Source organism: Barbus barbus (assembly GCF_936440315.1).
Source record: "Barbus barbus genome assembly, chromosome: 30".
Taxonomy (NCBI): domain Eukaryota; kingdom Metazoa; phylum Chordata; class Actinopteri; order Cypriniformes; family Cyprinidae; genus Barbus; species Barbus barbus.
Window position 1 is genome coordinate 8,477,705 of NC_136758.1, and position 20,723 is coordinate 8,498,427.

The 20,723-nt window shown below is 43.6% G+C and overlaps 1 protein-coding gene across 4 annotated transcripts in view; it reads right to left on the bottom strand.

Annotated features, from left to right (window-relative positions):
* Positions 1-1,362: 1,362 nt before the first annotated feature.
* Positions 1,363-20,723, bottom strand: part of slc35f4 (solute carrier family 35 member F4) — a 42,121-nt gene continuing 22,760 nt past the window's right edge. Inside the window, exons 2-8 of one of the 4 annotated variants that reach the window (XR_013782420.1) lie at positions 13,423-13,723; positions 12,099-12,318; positions 5,504-5,629; positions 5,217-5,409; positions 4,085-4,174; positions 1,949-2,249; positions 1,363-1,715 (exon numbers count right to left, since the gene is read on the bottom strand). Coding sequence is in view for 2 of the 4 variants with exons in the window: in XM_079386299.1 (XP_079242425.1) it covers positions 2,008-2,249; positions 4,085-4,174; positions 5,217-5,409; positions 5,504-5,629; positions 12,099-12,318; positions 13,423-13,723 (1,172 nt within the window). In the remaining 2 variants the exon portion in view is untranslated. Of the gene's footprint in view, positions 2,250-4,084; positions 4,175-5,216; positions 5,410-5,503; positions 5,630-12,098; positions 12,319-13,422; positions 13,724-20,723 lie in introns of all 4 variants that reach the window. The other 3 variants (XR_013782421.1, XM_079386299.1, XM_079386298.1) reach the window with 3 other exon arrangements.

Here is a 20,723-nt window from a genome sequence, read left to right on the forward strand (position 1 = left end):
TCCCACAACTGACCGTTCGCAGAGTTTGATTGACAGGTGATCTGACCAATCATAATGCAGAATCTGCCATTTTTGTCTGACAAACAAACTAGACAGGAGATGAAATTAACGTCAGTGGACTTGAACTTGAAAAATGGTGTGTACTGCCCTGTACAAAATCAAAAGTTGAGAAAACGTAAAAGTTTAAGGCAACCAGCTTCAGCAGATATTTGAGTTTTTTCAACTTGTTGTTTCCAATTTATACAAATGTTGAGAAAACTAAAAAAATCAGCTAAAAAAAAGCTGAAAAAACAAAAAACAATTGCTGAAGCTGGTTGCCTTAAACTTTTTATTTTTTACAGTGTGGTGTCTTTCTGTGGTTGAAACAAGATACCTTCTGATGTTCATTCATGTTTATTTTGTGCTATAACTAGTAAAGAGGAAAAGATGAATGGTTGACATGCCGCTGTCACAACACATTAAAGAGCCACAAAACTGTATTTTTTGTTTGAATTTCTTAAAAAATGACAATTTGAAAGCTGAGTCTTTCATTCATATCAAAAGCAAGCTGCTCTGTCTTGTCTGTCGGAAGGTATCTTGTTTCAACACAGAAAGTATGCACCATTTTTCAAGTTCAAGTCCACCAACGGTAATCTACTCTCCTGTCTGGTTTGTTTATCAAACAAAAATGGTGGATTCAGAATTGGGAGGTATAAACTAGCAATTGTAGGAAAATTGTCCCTTTGTTTCCTCAAAATTACCTTTATAACTTGCAAATGCGAGTTCTCACAATTCAAGAAAAAAAAATCAGAAATGCAGGTTTATACCTCGCAATTTTGACTTTATTTCTCAGAATTACGTGTTTAAATTGCAGTAAACTTACATTTTTTAAAGTCTGAATTGTGAGATAAAAAGTTACAGTTATTATTACTATTATTTTTTTCTTTAATTCAGTGGTGGAAACAGCTTACATAGTTTTCTAAATTAATATATTTTTAAAATGTAATTTATTTTTGTCATGCAAAGTTGAATTTTCAGCAGCCATTACTCCAGTCTTCAGTGTTTATTTTATTTTTGTAACAATGTGAAAGTCTTTCGTATTGCTTTTAATCAATTTAATCCGTCCTTGCGGAATTTTTTTCTTCAAAAGTTCTTTCACTTTTGAATGGTATTTTAAATTTATTGTAAAATATTCAGAAATATACATATATGTTGTTTGAAAGTATAGGAGAGTATAGAGTATCATGGCATGTGTTCCCATTTCTATCTCAAAGCTCATGTTAGGTCTCTATTGAATAATGAAAAAAAAAAAAATGGTTTCTTCCGGAACATGATTATCACACTACATTTCAGGTGTTGAACAAGTACACAACAAGTGCTTTTCAAAGCAGATCTTTATTTTTGTCTTTTATTATAAAAAGAAAAGAAAGGCTTATTCATTAAAGCATAATATATTTCTCCTACATGTATTACACTACTACGTACAATGCAAATAATCCTCATATTTCATATACATATATATCCAATCTCTGAATGCATTCATGTGTACAGTGAGCCGAACTGGCCCTGACAGAGTCTATATTCACAGAATACGTTCCATGGGAAGGGGCTAGCGGAGGGGTGCAGGGGTGCAGGGTTTGTCGTGCAGGGGGAGACGAAAGTCTGAAAGTCCATTTCTATGGAATGGATGCGTATCTTCCCATAGCGATTGCAGGGAAGAGAATGCTAGATCCCTTCTGTAAAATAAAAAAAATACTGTCAGTAAATATCCCTGTTGGGGCACTCTTCTCAGAACACTCAAGCCTCAACTCCATTAAAGAGCAGGGCAGCATGTTCTTATCTTTCTGTGACTTTCTGTGTTCTGATTGGTTTATGTTGTGATTACTATTAAAGAAAAAAAAAACATCCTTCTCTTTGCTTATTCTCTTTTGTCTTTCTAAAATACAAATACAATCAAACTGCCACATACAAAGGCTGCCACAGGGAGGATCGGTGTTGATCGCTGGCTGTTCATTCACAGGTCAAAGGTCATGCCATGGGGATGGATACGGCTCCGTTGGCTCTACTCCGGCTGCGTGTGTGGACGCTGGATTCTGTGAGCTCCTCGCCGTGCTCCTCCGTCTTCTTGTCGGCCAGGGTGGTGAGGAAGCGCAGGGTGACCGTATCCCACTCCTCAGGGAGCAGCAGCAGCAGGAAGCCCAGGCAGATGATGCAGGTGGCAGCTAGACGCACCACGCTGAAGATGACCTCGTGCTTCAGCACATCGATAGCTGGAAAAAGAAACAGATCTTTTTCTAGTTTAAAACACATATGCAAAGTTCTTAACAGCGCTACATGTATTCATGTCAGTTTCATATGGTTTTGAACATTTTTTATATAATTTTTCAGATATATCAAGTAAAAAGTCGATTAAAAAAAAAAAAACTGGCAGTTTGTCAGTTAACTTAAACTTTGAAAACTTTTTAAAATTATTATTATTATTTTAAATGTATTACTTCACAAAATCACTGTGTTTTGGAATTTCCATAGTGCATCAGCGAATAAGCAGTAAAACCATTTTTCTTTAAAGAAATACTAATAATAACATTATGCCAAACTATCAATATTGTTTCCTGTAAGGAGTATTATAGTTAACTAAAACTAAAACCATAAAAATAAATGTAAACTAAATTATATACTATTTTATAAACTAAACATTTCATATACATAAATGCATTATAATCTAATTACAAGTGCTTAATTTTTGGAATTTTTGGATGTACTAAAATAACTAAAAATATACCTGAAATAAAATCAAATAAAATAATGAAAAAGGACAAACTTTTTTACTAAAAAAAAAAAAAACGAATTCAAAATCTTAAGAAAATTTATAATGGTATCTCAATGATACTAAATACCATTTCAATAATTTAATACATAGGCTTTGTTGTTGTTGTTGTGATATCAGAATGTATCATTGAATAAAATAAGACAGGTGAGCTTCATGTCATTGACACTTATTTTCATTGTAGTCTAAAATATTATTAAGGTGTTCTGCGTGGTTTTTAGTATGTTGTTATGTGGTTTCTAGGGTGTTCTGGGTGGTTTCTAGGGAATTGCAAGGTAGTGCTTGTTTGTTCATTCAAAAGTGCTCACAATATTCTGGTCCCTAGAGACAGTAAATCTCTGATTTTTATGCCCATTTTATTATCTTTCAGGCTGATTGCTTAAGTAACAAAGTCAATGCAAACTATAAAACTAATTAGGCATAAATGAGAGATTAACCAGGCTAGGGTAAAAACCGTATTACTTATTTAATGTAAATAACAGTTGCAGGTTTTCTTCTTTTGACAGTACAGTGTTTTATTAGAAAAAATATAATTTTTTTAACTATACACAAGAGTGAGTTTCTATCATTTAAATATGACCTTGTGCCCAGACTGTCGAAATCTCCGTGGGAGAGAATTACTGACTCTGGCAAAGCAACCAATTAACTCCAGTCAAATAAATTTCATTAATAAGGAAATGTTCAGCATTCGTTACTGTTATTTAAGAGGGAAAACTCTTTAGATGAATAGTAACTGCAATCCTGTGGGTGTTTGCTGACTTCAAAATAAATATGAATTTTAAGTATTAACATTGGTGCTCATAAAGACAAAAATCGAATCAAGTTAATAGCCTTGGTTCCTCATTACTGGCTATGGAAATGTAAAATGGTTTATAATAATAACAATTACCCATACATTTACATTCCCACTCCTTTAAAATGCAGTACACAGAAAAACATTAGGAATGTAGCATACTGATTGTTGCAAGCGAATCATAGGAGCTTTTCTGAAGAAAAGCTACACGTAATTTAACAAACTAACCTTGAAAGACTGTTTTTAAAGACAAGCACCCTCTTAAGGCATTTACTGTCACCTTGGCAACCTCACCACCCCTTTGTCATGGTGCAGCTGTTTGCTTTGAGTGAAGAAACTCACTTAGGTAGAGTTTTTATATTTTATTTATTTGAAGGCTGAGAGATCTGCTCTGTTGTATTTTTAAAATGATTCCTATCCATATATATTTCTAATAGTAATAGTAATTTTCAAGTACTAATGACATACAGCATGGACTCACACACCTGCATTGCCTGGAACACTGAGTAACGTTCCAATGGATATGAGAATAGGATACGTGAGCACCACTCCTACATTGACCAGGATGTTAAATACTATGAGAGAGAGAGAGAGAGAGAGAGAGAGAGAGAGAGAGAGAGAAAGACAAAAACAGGAGCTTTATGTTATGATTTGGCCATATAGCATTTTTTTGTCATTCAATCCTCTCTAAGTGGCCAAATACACAGAGAACTTCACATGATTTGGACGAGTGACAAAAGTTAATGGATATCATATTATCCTTAAAACACCCTAGAGATACAGAGATCCAATTCAGCTCAAATATACAGTAAATATAAGTGGATCTGTTACTATTATGCTCTACATAGACTGATGCAGCACATATTGGATATCACAGAAATGCTACTTCGAGGTGTAAACCGATGATTCTAACCAGACTTCTCTCACTTACTAAGCACTCTTGGAAGTGTACTTAAGGGTTGTATTTGAGCCACTACAACACTAACTCACATCTGAACCAGCAGTGATCAAGTGGTAAACCATCAGCATGATTTAACACCAGTACTTGTGTACAAACTAAAGGTTTTATTTATTTATTTATTATTTGGTTATATATTAGTTGGTTAGCATTTGCCATTTATTACTGTGGTAACACTTTATTTTAAGGTCTCTTAACTTGTTGCATATTAGCATGCATATTACTAGAATATTAGCCATTTATTAGTACAAATTAAGCACATATTAATGCCTTATTCTACATCCTTAATCCTACCCAATACCTAAACTTAACAACTACCTTACTAAATATTAATAAGTAGCAAATTAGGAATTTATTAAGGGAAACGTCGTAGTTAATAGTGAATAAGTGTTCCCTATTCTAAAGTGTTACCCACTATAGTATAGGGACCAAAGCTGCTTATTAGCATATTAACATATTGGCTGTTCATTAATACTTATAAAGCACATAATTTGCATGACCATATTCTACATCCCTAATCCTACCCAATACCTAAACTTAACAACTACCTTACTAACTATTAATAAGCAGCAAATTAAGAGTTTTATTGGCAATATATAATATTTATTGGCAAATTGGCAATATATAACATCTATAACATTTCCATAATTTCACATTACCTAGCCAAAGGCTGGCCACCCCACAGAGGTAACCCCAGGGCAAAGAGGAGAGGGAACCCCAATGCTCCACTCTGGTGAAGTACAGGATGAGGGGAACACAGGAGATGAAGATGAGATTGAAAAAGCCCATGGTGGAGAAGAAATGAGCAGCCTCGCCCAGATTGGCACTGCCGAGGAACATCTTAAACAGCACCTGAGTGGTTTTGCAGGAAAAGCATATCAATACTGAAGGAGTCTTAATGGTCATCAAGGATCTTCTGGGAATTGTTATTTTCAGCTGCACTCACCTTGTAGAGAGCAGAAGTGGAGGCGGAGCCGACTGCTAAGGCCACACCCATAAAGGAATCCCCATGAAAACCATCAGCATAAGCCATCATCACAATGCCTGTGATAGCCATAATGGCAGCCACAATCTAAGAGGAAAGATTACAAAGACATTATTAAACAATAAGGTCTAATAACGATTAAGGTTTATACCTCAATAAATATTAGTGTGCATCATTTACATGGGACAAGGAGTAATAAGCAGATACTAAAAAAAGTTAAGCATAATAACAGCTTCTGGCAAAGCAAAGTTTTTTTTTACACTTGAACAAGAACAAATTCTCATTGACTCTCCATTTGTATCTGTTATGTGTTAAAAATTGAGTGCCGCATCACTTGTTCCTTCTCCATAAGCATCAATCTGTTGTTTAAATCCAATTTCATGGATCATTTGATATATCAACAGGTAGTGCTTTTTATGCAACTCATTTCAGCACATTCGCTGTAACTAGATTCATTCATTTTAAGACCTGTGAGTAAATGTAAATGATGATATAATGTTAGCCAGTCACCCCAGAAAAAAAAAAAAAAACCCAAAGGGTTTATTTTGTGATATGGATTAGCTGACTATACATTATCCTGATATAATTAAAAGCCTACTTACCAAATAAAATACAACAGCAAGCAATTTTTTTTGTCTAAGGATGTGTGAATAACAATCAAAATTTTGGCAAAATTTGAAACCGTTTTAATGTGTCATTTCAAATTCGCTGATCACAGCAGCAAAGCTTTGAGAAGCTTCTTGTTGACCCAAATGAATGAAGTTTGAAGACCAAAATTGTTTGAGGAAATAGAGCTGTGATGTGATGTGTGATGTGTCATTGATGCAGAAGCAATTCAGTTCATAACGTGAGTAAATTGTGAGATTTGTGAGAGAAAATCGCCAAATGGCTAATAAAAAGTTGTTTGTGAGGATGTGGATGCAAATGTTATTCGCCGATTCTGACTCTGAAGGGGAATATTTGCCTTTTGGAAATGATGATGGCCGTCTAATGATCGCGCTTCTCCCGGTACATCTTTTCCGCGCAATGATGCCGCCGCGCAAGGCGCGATCGTTCACAAAGCACAAACAAGTGATCATTTTAACACTTTGCCCAACGGGGATGGGGGTGGCAGGGGTGGACGTGGTCTTAGTGTCCACAGGAGAGCTGTTGCTCTCTGATGATCGGCCAGATTTCGCCGTTTGTTCTGATCGCGCCGCCAGCAGACAAAGTACAGCAGTCGGGTATGTCTGTGCGCTGTGCCATACAATGAGAGGTGCCATACTCTCAAGAACTATAAACTGTCACCTAGATGCCTGATCGGGCAGATAGCTGGTCAACTGATAAAAAAATAGGCACATGCATTTTACTATGGCACAGTAATATAGTAATAATTTACTACTTTCTCATGTTTTACTGTTCATTTCCTCTTTTCTTGATCCTTTGGAATGAGGATAAAAAGACAAAAAAAAAAAAAAAAACCTTCGAAATAAATTCAAACATCCATTCAATATCTATTATTTCCTGAATATTACTGATAAACTGATCAAAAAGTAGGCTACTGTTTTACTAATGGTAATATAGTAATAATTTATTACTTTCTCCTGTTTTATTGTTGGTTTCTTCTTTTCTGATCATTTGGAATGAGGATAAAAAGACAAAAACAAAAAAACAAAACAAAAAAACATGCAAATAAGCTGAAACATCAATTCAATATCTACTATTCAAGAGGGCCACCCCCGGTGACTTCATAATATGCAAATTAGATGAGTATATTTACACCCCACATAATCTTTCGGTCATGCCCAACATTTTTCTAATTTACTGTAGATCTCTATCTTTAAGCCCTTTCAAGCCACAAGCTTTTGAAATCCTGATGTCAAAATCCAGCATTTTTTCCAAAAAAACCTGGTGCCTAAAGGGTTAATTATCATCCAGTTCACCTGTCTTGAGTTAATCATCTTGTTTCCTCATTAGTTTATGTTCTTTATAAGACTTGACTTCAGTAATCTTCTTTGTCGTGTCTTAAAGTTATGTTTATGCCGTATATTCTGTTATTGAATACATTTGCACCATTAAAGAACCTGATTACTCTGAATCCCTCGTCTTCCTGCATTCCTTGAAGGAGCATCTCATAACAGAAGACACGACCGACAGAGAAGGTGGATGAACGAGCCCAGTTCATCAATATGGCTCACGCCAACAAAGAGCCTCTTGAAAATGCACAGGCTTTTGCACCGCTCGCCCTCGCCAGCTCCCTCGAGGGAGACGTGCTCAAGACGCTGTTCCGGCTCGGGATTTCGTTCCATCAGCCAGCTGGCAGGAGACGGCCATCCGGTGTCTGGAGAGTCTCCAATCCCGAGCCGGAATCCCGCCCGTTCCGCCGCCCTCGACAAAGATTGTGCTGCTTCTCGCGGCGAAAATAACGCCGCCGTCCACGGCTCTCCCTAGCCCGCTGTCATCCCTCCAGTGCCTGCTCCTCGCATGAACCCTCTTATGAATCCGCTGGTCCCGTCCAGCTCTCCTACGAAACCGCTGGTTCCGTCCAGCTCCGCGCTCCCAGAGCACCCCCAAGAGCCCGCTTCTCCTAAATTCTCCAAGAAAATTGGGGGGGGATATAGTCACTGTCTGTGTGGCCAGGCCAAGGGCCAAGGCCACGGAGCTCCCTGCTCCGCCATGGCCTCCTGAAAAAATAATATGGGCATGGCTCCCCGAGTCTCCTGATCCGCCATGGTCTCCCGAGTCCCCGGATCCGCCATGGCTGCCTGAGTCTCCTGTCCCGCCATGGTCTCCCGAGTCCCCGGATCCGCCATGGCTCCCTGAGTCTCCTGTCCTGCCATGGTCTCCCGAGTCCCCGGATCCGCCATGGCTCCCTGAGTCTCCTGTCCCGCCATGGCTCCCGGAGTCCCCCTCCCCGATGTGACTGTTATGGTGCGGGACGCACCTTCAAAGAGAGGGGGGGGGGATGATATCTGTCACGTGTCGGTTTCCATTTAGTTCCGTTTTGTCCTTATTTGGTATTTCCTGTCCTTGTTTAGTTAATTATCATCCAGTGTATTAATCATCTTGTTTCCTCAGTTTGTGTTCTTTATAAGCCTTGAGTTCAGTAATCTTCTTCGTCGTGTCTTAAAGTTATGTTTATGCCGTATATTCTGTTATTGAATACGTTTGCATCATTAAAGAACCTGATTACTCTGAATCCCTCGTCTTCCTGCATTCCTTGAAGGAGCATCTCATAACAATTACTCATTATGGTACTAACATTTTTTTTTAAATACTTATAAAGCACATATCTATGTCTTATTCTGGGTGACCATTTAATAGATCCCTTAATCCGACCCCATACCTAAATTTAACAACTACCTTACTAATTATTAATAAGCAGCAAATTAGAAGTTTAAGGCAAAAGTCATAGTTAATAGTGAGAACTGGTTCCCAAACTAAAGTGTGACCTAAGTTTTAGAAAAATAAGAAAAATGAAGGGAGAATGCAACACAAACTCGAGGATTATAATGAAATAATTTAGAGTTTATCATATAAAGTCCCTGAGATATAAATATAAATGGACACACTATGGTCAGTTCTCATATATTTTGGTACAGAATTTCACTTGTATACAAAACTCACAATTGAAAAAAAGGCTTTTTGATCAGCTGTTGGAACACATTTGTGTTGATTCTGTAAGAATTTTAAAGCAAATATGTGACCCTGGAACACAAAACCAGTCATAAGGGTCATTTAAAAAAAAAAGAGATTTATACATAATCTGAAAGCTGAATAAATAAGCTTTCCATTGATATATGGTTTGTTAGGATAGGACAATATTTTGCTGAGAAACAACTATTTAAAAATCTGGAATCTGAGGATGGAAAAAATCTGAATATTGAGAAAATCACCTTTAAAGCTGTCCTAATGAAGTTCTTAGCAATGCATATGACTAATTAAAAACTAAGTTGATATATTTACAGTAGGAAATTTATAAAATATCTTCATGGAACATGATCTTTACTTAATGTCCTAATGAGTTTGGCATAAAAGAAAAATCTGTTATTTTGACCCATACAATGTATTGTTGGCTATTGCTACAAATAAACCCATGCTACTTTTGACAGTTTTTTTTGGTCCAGGGTCACATATTATCATTTTGTACCAAAGAAACTGTTCAACTTTAAACATAATCAAATGGTTGCTGTCAGGGAACTGTCGTGTGTGTGTCATGTGTTCCTGCCTCTTGTGCCCATATTTGGTTTGTTTCCTGTCCTTGTTAAACGTAATCATTAGTTAATTCTTGTCTAGCCGTGTTCGTCTCGTTATCTATGATTTACCTGTGTATATTAGTCCTGTCTGTTCAGTTAAACTTTGTCTGGTCTACTCGTTACTCCCCGGTGTTCCTGTCTGTGTTTTGGTCCTGCCTTGTCTTGCCCTGCCTTGATGTTCTTCAGTAAAGTATGTTATTTGAGTTGGTATCCTCGTCTGCGTGTTCCTGGTTCCTCCCTCGTGTGTGCACCGTGACAGAAGACCAGACCTTAACAGTAAGCGGCGCCCCTTCACCTTGTTTTGTTTTCCGTTTTTGAAAAGTTTTTTGTTTGTTCCTGTTTTGTTTGTCCCTGGCGGCATGGAAGTCGCCACTCGACATCCCGCTTTAGCCCACTGCAAGTCGGCGTGGGAGTTCGGCAGGATTACCGCGAGTGCCGCGAGTCCGCTGGCCGCGAGCCCTGCAGTCTGACGATCGCGGGAGAAGTTCGCCGTTGTCCGCGGCTCATCCAACCCGCCGATCGCGGGAGATATCGGCCGCTGTCCGCGGCTCCCAACCTCGCCGCTCACACCGAGCCCGCCGTTCGCGGGAGTTCACGCCGCCGTCCGCGGCACACCGAGCCCGCCGTTCGCGGGAGATCACGCCGCTATCTGCGGTTCACCCAAGTCCGCCGTCCGTGGGGAAAGCCAACCCACCGTCGGCGGCTTCACTGAGCCCGCCGTTCGCGGGAGATCAACGCTGCCGTCCGTGGGGAAAGCCAACCCACCGTCGGCGGCTCACGCCGCTACCCGCGGCTCACCGACCCCGCCGTTCGCGGGAGTTCACGCCGCCGTCCGCGGCACACCGAGCCCGCCGTTCGCGGGAGTTCACGCCGCCACCTGCGGTTCACCCAAGTCCGCCGTCCGTGGGGAAAGCCAACCCACCGTCGGCGGCTTCACCGTGCCCGCCGTTCGCGGGAGATCAACGCTGCCGTCCGCGGGGAAAGCCAACCCGCCGTCGGCGGCTCCCCCTGTTCACGCCGCCGTCCGCGGCTCCCCTGTGCACGCCGCCGGTCCGCCTCTGACTCAATGCCCGCCGGTCCGCCTCTGACTCAATGCCCGCCGGTCCGCCTCTGACTCAATGCCCGCCGGTCCGCCGCTGACTCAAGCCCACCGGATTGCCGCTGACTCAAGCCCACCGGATTGCCGCTGACTCAAGCCCACCGGATTGCCGCTGACTCAAGCCTGCCGGTCGCCGATACCCTCTCCGTGGATCAAGTCCACATGTCACGGCCAGGAGAGCCGTGTTTGTGTTTGTTGTGCCCACAGGAACATTTTAAACTTACCTTGTCATGCCATGTCTTGTCTTGTCCATGGAGACTCGTCTGGGGCAGGCGGCTCCTTGAATTGTGGCCATGGAGGCCAGTCGCAGCCGCTTGCCCCCCCTGTCGCAGAAGTGGAGGAGGTCGCTGAGGGACCCTGTGAGGGCCCCTGACTCCTCGTCAAGCCCAGAGGAAGACTCAGCTTCCTAGCGAGCCCAGGAGGGCTTCTGGTTCCTGTGGGATGTCCTGTCCTGTTTGTCTGACCCTGGAGGGTTTCATGTCGTGTCTTGTACTGTTTTGTTTGTCTAGCCCCGGAGGGCTCCTGATACCCCCTGGATTCCCCATGGAAATTTTGGGGGGGGGTAGTAGAGCTCTGGGTGGAGTGGGTGGGCCGAAGAAGGATGCCATGGCCACAGTTACCACCTGCCATGGCCTCCTGAGCTCCCTGCTCCGCCATGGGTCCTGTCTGTCTGTTCCGCTCTGGAGGTCCCCGTCCTGTGGTCCGTGTCTGTCCTGAGAGGCCTCCAGAGCGCCCACCCCCCCTCCCTGATGGAACTGTTAAGGCTCGGGACGAGCCTTTCGGGAGGGGGGAGTTATGTCAGGGAACTGTCGTGTGTGTGTCATGTGTTCCTGCCTCTTGTGCCCATATTTGGTTTGTTTCCTGTCCTTGTTAAACGTAATCATTAGTTAATTCTTGTCTAGCCGTGTTCGTCTCGTTATCTATGATTTACCTGTGTATATTAGTCCTGTCTGTTCAGTTAAACTTTGTCTGGTCTACTCGTTACTCCCCGGTGTTCCTGTCTGTGTTTTGGTCCTGCCTTGTCTTGCCCTGCCTTGATGTTCTTCAGTAAAGTATGTTATTTGAGTTGGTATCCTCGTCTGCGTGTTCCTGGTTCCTCCCTCGTGTGTGCACCGTGACAGTTGCTGAGGTAAAATGATTTTGATACTTGAATCCCCAATAAATAAATAGACATGAAATACTGCAACTAGTTAAGCAATAATTAGGGTTATATTCCACCTACCCGCACACCCATGAAGCGATCCTTGAGGACAATCCATGACAAAAGGAAGACAAAGGCCTTGTGGCAGCAGTAGAGCGCTGAGACGTCTGTAGCGGTTAGTTTTCTCAGTGCTAACAGGTACAGGTAGTTAGTAAGCGTCCACAAGATGGAGAAAGGCGCTGTTCTCTTCAGAAACACCTTCAGAGACATTCCGTCCTCCCCAAACAACCGACTACATTCCCTACACAGTGAAATGAGAAAAAAATAAAGGTTTTTGTTGTTTGCTTACTTTGATAATGCAGCACTGTAGCCTACCAGTGGCTTAACCTAGAAATTGAAAGTTTAGTTTGGTAACCAAAAGGTTGCAGATTTGAGCTTTAGGGGTTATCTGTGGGGTAGTTAAGATTTAAAAGGTCATAGCATCTCATTCATATATTTTTATATGATTTGCATATGCCCTCCTGAAGGTTAAGTTTAGTGGTGGACCATCAAGCTTAGTGTTTTTTTTTCCTAAAAAATTGTACATTGTGTGTGGAATAAACAAAAAAAAGTATTAATTTTTCATGAAAAAATAGAAATGTTCAATTTTTCATTTTTGAGCAGACTTTTTCAATGAATTGGTTGCTCTAGTTTGCAAAACCATTCTGAATGAGTTGCTCATGAATTGAACTGAACTGTTTCTACTGACTCTTGCACTAAAGCAGAGTTTAACTCCCCAATCAAATCTGAAAAATCTAATCTAATTCTTCAGGATTACTGGTCCCACTTTATATTAGATGGCCGTAACTGCTATGTACTTATTTAAATGAATCATTTGATACAATGCACTTATTGTGTACATTCAAGTTTTTACATTGTGCTTAGCTATTGAAAAATACCTGCATGTAATTACATCTGTAATTAATTTCTGCAATTACATTTATAGTTGTTAACCCATTCCTTACACCTTAACCCACACTTAAACCTACCCATACCACCAAATCTGTCCCTAACCTTACCTGTATCCCACCTCAATAGCAGTAAAAGTGTTTGCAATACAATATAAACAAAATAATTGTACTTTTTGTATGTAAGTACATAGTAGTTAAAGCCACCTAATATAAAGTGGGACCGGATTACTTGATATATATTTAGGGATAGCGCTCAACTCTGCTTGACAGTGGCCCTCCAGGACTGATGCTGCCCATTCCTGCTTTGGGGGAACTTTCTCTGCAATAAGTATACAGTATGCTGCATTGGATAAAAGTGTTAGCTACAGACAAATTAGTAATGCTATTGTACTTGTAAAAAGTTCTGTTGTTCACATCACATCATAATCGACCAGATTCATTCATTCTGACTTCACCTGAATTTCTGAATGGGCGTCTGTTTTTCTCTGGTGGTGGCCACGTGCCCAGAATAGTAGAGGGGGAAGAAGAGAATGTTCCAGTTGGTGCTGAACCATGTGATGAAAAAGGGACAGGAAAAGGATTTGAACGTGAGCTGGACCACCTGTGTGGTGCCCACCCAGGACGAGGAGACACACAGCACCACCAGCAAACCCCCCAGAACCTTGAGCACTGTGTTGGCGCAGGTCTGGTATGCAGTGCCATTTCCACTTGTTTCACTGACTGGAGTCTCTGCATGAGAATCTGAGCCCTCCTCTCCTGCAACACACAGATCAGTATTGCACCATTACAGCACACATTATATTTCCTTGCCTCATTACAGGTAATAAAACTGGATTATGAAATCCCTCTCGTTTATTTTTATTCTTCTTCTGCACACTGTTCTGCAGCTCCAACTGTGTTTAGCGTACATATTCTGTTCATAGGATGATAAAGACATGTTTGTATTCACATTTAAATGTTAGCTAAATACATCACCTTCAAATGCATTATTATGAAAATGTATACTAATGATGGAGCATCAAGCACAGTTGTAATTTTTCTAGGAGGGATTTGAAGCCGTGTCCTTTTGCAAGCATGCACGGAAATAGACGTAATTGTTTTTATACTGTACAAATTGTATTTTCTATCCTCTTTACTCTAAGCCTACCCTCATAGAAAACTTTCTGCTATTTTATATTTTCCAAAAACCTTAATTATGTATGATTTTATAAGCTTGTATAAACTATATGTTCTAACCCCTAACCGTAACCTTCACAGAAAACTTTCTGCATCAAGAGATTTTCGAAAAAACGTCTTAGGTTACGTATGTAACCCCAGTTCCTCGAGGGAAAGAGACGCTGCGTCTGGAGACGCTTTGGGGACACCTTCAGCATAACCGGCTCTGAATACAAGTGAAATCTGTCCAAAGGATGACTGAGACGTCACGGGCGAGGTGATGTAATGACCAGCTGGTATAAAAGCACGTGCGGTGAAACCGGCGTCAGCTTCTAGAATGAAGCAAGCGCTGGCAGGGATGCCGGAAGTGTGGCCTCGAGACGCAGCGTCTCGTTCCCTCGAGGAACTGGGGTTACATACATAATCTAAGACGTTCCTCTTCAGGAACTCGAGCTGCGTCTGGAGACACTTTGGGGAACGAGATATCCACGCTGCCAGACTTACCAATCCCTGCCCAGTGTGTATCCATGTGGAGCACATCTAGGGCAAGAGGACGGAAGAGCCTAGAGTGGCCCGCATGTCCAGGCCGTAGAATCTGACAAAGGTCAGGGGCGTAGACCATCCCGCAGCGTTGCAGATGTCCTGTATTGGGACACCTGCGAGGAAGGCCTTGGAGGCCACCTCACTCCTAGTGTAATGAGCCTTGACTCCCATCGGCGAGGGGAGGTCAGAGGACTCGTAGGCAATGTAATAATAATAATAATAATTCATTACATTTATATAGCGCTTTTTCTGCTTTTCTAAGCACTCAAAGCGCTCTACATTGTGAGGGGTGGTGTCTCCTCGTCCACCACCAGTGTGCAGCATCCACCTGGATGATGCGACGGCAGCCATAGTGCGCCAGAACGCCCACCACACACCAGCTTACTGGTGGAGAGGAGACAAAGTGATGAAGCCAATCAGTGTAAGGGGATGATTAGGAGGCCATGATGGTCAGAGACCAATGGGGAAATTTGGCCAGGATGCCGAGGTCATACCTCTACTCTTTTCGAAAGACATCCTGGGATTTTTAATGACCACAGAGAGTCAGGACCTCGGTTTAACGTCTCATCCGAAAGACGGTGCTTTTTTGACAGTATAGTGTCCCCGTCACTATACTGGGGCGTTAGGACCCACGCAGACCGCAGGGTGAGCACCCCCTGCTGGCCTTACTAACACCTCTTCCAACAGCAACCTAGTTTTCCCAGGAGGTCTCCCATCCAGGTACTGACCAGGCTCAACCCTGCTTAGCTTCAGTGGGCAACCGGTCTTGGGCTGCAGGGTGATATGGCTGTGGATGGCATCGACAATCCACCGACTGAGGGTCTGCTTTGAAGCAGGAAGACCTCTCTTAGGGGGACCATAGCAAATCAGCAGTTGGTCCGCCCTTCTCCACAGGGCAGCTCTGTGGACGTATGCATCCAGTGCTCACACTGGACACATACAGTTAAGCCTTTGCTGGTCAGGCTCCCGAAAGGGAGGAGGACTGAAGGCCTGCAGTGCGACAGGCTGTGGCGTGACAAAAGGAACTTTGGGGATGTACCCTGCACGAAGGTACAAAAAGGCTTTGGCCATGCCGGGCGCAAAGTCCAAGTGAGTAGGGGCCACTGACAGGGCCTGCAGATCCCCAACTCTCTTTAGAGAAGAAATCGCCAGAAGAAACACAGTCTTCAGGGTGAGATGGCGATCCAAGATCTCCTCAATAGGCTCGAAGGGAGGCCTACAGAGAGCATCCAACACCACAGTCAGGTCCCAAGGAGGAATCCGGGACCATACTGGGGGCCTTAGCCTCAGTGCACCACAGAGGAAACGTGTAACTAGGGGGTGTCTACTCACTGACTGTCCACCAAGAGAGGCGTGGTAGGCCGAAATCGCCGCCAGAAAGACCTCCAAGGTGGAGTGGGTTAACCCTGCAGAAAGTCGAGCCTGCAGGAACTCCAGTACTGTACCAATCGGGCAGTTAACTAGGTCGAGCTGGCGATCTCTGCACCATGAAATGAAGAGTCTCCACTTCAGGGCGTACAGTTTCCTCGCTGAGGGAGCTCTGGATTGGAGGATGGTCTCAACCTCGGTTGAGAGACTGGAAGCTATGAGCCGTGCCCCCTCAGGGGCCACACCCACAGCCTCCATAACTCCGGGTGGGGGTGCACAAGGGTGCCTCCTGCCTGTGAGAGGAGATCCCTCCTGACGGGAATCTCCCATGGAGAGCCGTCGAGGAGGGAGATCAGGTCTGAGAACCACACTCGGTCTGGCCAGAACGGAGGCTACTAGCAGCAGCCGGACCTTGTCCCAGTGCGCTCTCTCCAAAACTCCGGGGAGCAGAGCAAAAGGCATACAGGCATACAGACGAAACCTCGGCCACGTCTGTACCATGGCATCCAGCCCCAGTGGAGCTGGTTGAATTAGAGAGTACCAGAGGGGACATTGCGCTGTCTCCTGAGTGGAGAAGAGGTCCACTTGAGCCTGGCCAAACACTCTCCAGATCTGCTTCACCACCTCGGTGTGAAGCATCCATTCCCTGGGCCACGGCCCCTGTCTCGACAGGATGTCTGCTCCCACATTGAGATGCCCAGGGATGTAAACTGCTCTTAATGAGAGAAGTTTGCCCTGGGACCACACAAGGATCTGGTGCGCCAGCCTGTACAGGGGGTGCAACCGCAGACCTCCTTGGTGGTTGATTTAAGAGACCACCGCTGTGTTGTCGGTGCGCACCAACACATGGTGATCTCTTAGGTCTGGGAGAAAGTGTTTCAGAGCCTGAAACACAGCCAGCATCTCCAGCTGGTTGATGTGCCAAGCGAGATGGTGACCCCTCCACAGGCCGCGGGCAGGGTGGCCACTCATGACCACTCCCCAACCGGTGAGGGACGCGTCCGTCGCTAGCGTTACGTGGCGACACCAAGCTCCCAGCACCGGGCCCTGAGACAAGAACCAAGGTTGTCTCCACATGTCTAAGGCACTTAGGCACTGCCGCGTGACCTTGATCATGCGAAGCACGTTTCCCCTCAGGGAGAACCCCTTGGTCTTGAGCCACCACTGTAGGGGTCTCATGTACAGCAGGCCAATAGGTATCACGTTGGATGCAGCCGCCATCAGAACCAGCAGTCTCTGAAACTGCTTGACAGTGAGTGACTGGCCTTCTTTCACTCTCCTGACCTCCGTGAGGATCGACTCGATCCGAACAGGGGACATACGTGCCTGTCTCGTGGTCGAATCCCACACCACACCAAGATAAGTGGTTCTCTGTAATGGAGAAAGAACACTCTTCTTGGCGTTCAGTCTTAACACCAACACTTTCATGTGAGCGAGAACAACAACTCGATGTTGAGCCGCCATCCGCTCTGATTGAGCGAGAATCAACCAATCGTTGATGTAATTGAGTATGCGGATGCCCTGTAGCCACAGCGGAGCTAACGCAGCATCCACAAACTTCGTGAAAGTGTGGGGTGAGAATGCTAGGCCGAAGGGAAGAACCCGATACTGGTAAGCTTTGCCCCCGAAAGCAAACCTCAGGAACTTCCTGTGAGTGGGAAGGATGGAGACATGGAAATATGCGTCTTTTAGATCGATCGTGACAAACCAGTCCTCGGACCTGATTTGAGACACGACCTGCTTGAGTGTAAGCATCTTGAACTTCAGTCTGCTGACTGAGCAGTTCAACTGACGCAGATCTAAAATGGGACGCAACCCTCCATCCTTCTTTGGAACTATGAAGTACCGGCTGTAGAACCCGGATTCTCTTTCGTGAGGAGGAACCACCTCGATGGTCTCCTTCCTTAAGAGAGTATCTACCTCTTGTTCCATTACCAGAGCCTGCTCGGGGACCACCAGAGTAGAATTCATACACCAGTTCGGACGAGAACCGAACTGGATTCTGTAGTCTCTCTCTACAGTGCGCAGGACCCACTGAGACACATTTGGCAGTAGTTTCCACGCTGCAAAATAGTCTACTAAGGGAACCAGTCTCTCTGGCTTCTGGTGTAATCAGAGCGGCTGTGCCCTGGAACGGCACACCGGCCGAACTAGCTGCTCCAGAGACCCCGAAGGGGTGGCGAGCATCCCAGTTCCACTACGTTTCCAGGCAGAAGAAACTGGGATATATGCTCGCTGGAGATCGCTGGGCCCTGGAACACCGAACGTGGCAGGGTTGGCAGACCGATCTCCTGAGGGGACTGAGGAGAGACGGGCACTGAATACGGGTAAGGGTATGCCGCCCTTCCCCAGCGGGACCTGCCCTCATGAGTCCTGGGCCATGGGCACCAGGACTGCCTCAGCCGAAGTCTCCTATTGAATCGACTGTCCTTAGACCTGTCATCTTCTAGGAATACTAGACTGGTAGAACCAGAGCCTGCAACGCAGGACCCAATAAGACATGCTTGGCAGGGCCTCCCACACCGCCAGGTGCACAGAAAGGGACCCAGTCTCTGGAGACTGGCCTCTGGTGTAATCAGAGTTACTAGTTTGTTATCCTGGAACGGCACACCGGCAGAAGAAAGCCGAACTAGCTGCTCTAGAGACCCCCGAAGGGGAGGCGAGCATCTCAGCTCCGCTACGTTTCCGGGCAGAAAAAACTGAGATGTGTGCTCGCTGGAGATCGCTGCGCCCTGGAACACCGTACGTGGCAGAGTTGGCAGACCGATCTCCTGAGGGCACTGAGGAGAGACGGGCACCGAGTACCGAGAGCAAGCATACGCAGTGACAAACGCTCACAAAGCGGGCAGTCAGCTCCCTCAAGAGCTGATTCTGCGTGCTCTGCTCTCAAGCAGACCACACACGGACTGTGTGCATCCCCAGCAGTGAAGAACACACAGCCTGTAATGTGATCTGCTCTTGCCCAAGTGCTAGTTCCCTGCACTTAAAGACATTGTGGAGCTTATTTCAAGTGACTGTAAAACAAGCAACACTAAATAAGACTTACCTCATAGATCGACAGACACACACAGAGTAGCGGTTGCTGAATGACAAAAAGCTGACGCCGGTTTCACCTCACATGCTTTTATACCAGCTGGTCATTACTTCACCTCGCTCGTGACGTCTCGCCCATCCTTTGGACAGATTTCACTTGTATTCAGAGCCGGTTACGTTGAAGTGTCCTCCAGACGGAGCTTTATTTAGATTGTTTTTAAACTTTGCTTTTAAAATAAATTTCTAAATGTCTGTTCAGTTGTCTCCAACAGATTACACAGTTTAGTAATTGTTTTGCGTCTCATTAAGTGATAATTGCAATTGTTGTACAAAATACAAATACTCATCTTTGCAACCAATAAAATGTGCAACACTTTATATTTTACTACCAAATTAAAATGTAATATTTATAATATTTAATTTACTAATATTTCATGAGTTCTGCCATGATCGATTCTAACTTCCGTTTGTATGCTGTCCTTTTCTGGAGTGTTTCCAAAAAGCAATTTCCTTCGTTACCAATAGAGTTCAATGGAATTAACAACCATAGTTAGCTAACGATGCTTTTGGGAAACACACGCCTGGTCTCCCATGTTAAAATGGTGTAAAATGAACAAGTGAATTAATTAAACAGAAACTTTTGTAATATTGGGACACAGGGTGAAAATACTGCCACAACAGCAGCAACTTCCAAAATTCCTTCATTTGAGCACCATCAACTTAAAATGTGAGTCTTCACTTGAGTCTACATCATATTAAGCATGTCTTCAGTGTAAAACTTTAAAAGCAAACCTTACCTGCACATCCTTAAAGTCTGAAAATCTCCCATCAGGCTAACAGAGTAGGCTATTCAAAATCAAAAACAACTGCTAGCCTCATCTACTGAACTGTGGATGGTCTTTTCTTTCTTTCTTACCTAGTCCTCCTTCTATATTTGTTTTTACTTTGTTTCTATAATTTATCAATTTTTTTTAAAGCTGTTCCTTAGTTGCTTTCCAAGCATTAGTATTTACAGCAGGACATGCAAATACACTTGAATTCTGCTGTATTACTTTCTGTTCCTACCTGCGGTATAACAAAAATGTTCTGTTCCTGTCTTTTATTTGGTCAAATACTGGAACACAGCATTACAGATTATTTTTAGACAGGGTTAAGAAATGCTAATCATGTGCTTTGTTGATGTGTTTTATTCATGAGAAATTCAGCAACACTTCCTCATGCGGCTGCCCCTGATATTTCTCTGTGGTACGTACGGATGTATCGATCAGTAGCTGCGAGTGTCAGTTACCTGCAGGTGAAGCACTAAAGCCGGACAGCGTTTCAAATCTGCCTACGTCGCACAGACAAGCTTCTATCAAAAATAGCTCCACAGGGTCATGGATAAGCACAGAGACCATTCAGATATAGTGGGATATACATGGAAAGTCGACACCACAGGGCGCCCAATAAGAAATCAGCCAATCAGAATACATCCTGCTGTCATCAGTCATGACCTCCTTCATCAAAGCTGTACTGACAAAATTACACCTCAGTATGCTGAAAACAGACAGACAGACAGACAGACAGACAGACAGATAGACAGACAGACAGATAGATAGATAGATAGATAGATAGATAGATAGATAGATAGATAGATAGATAGATAGATAGATAGAAG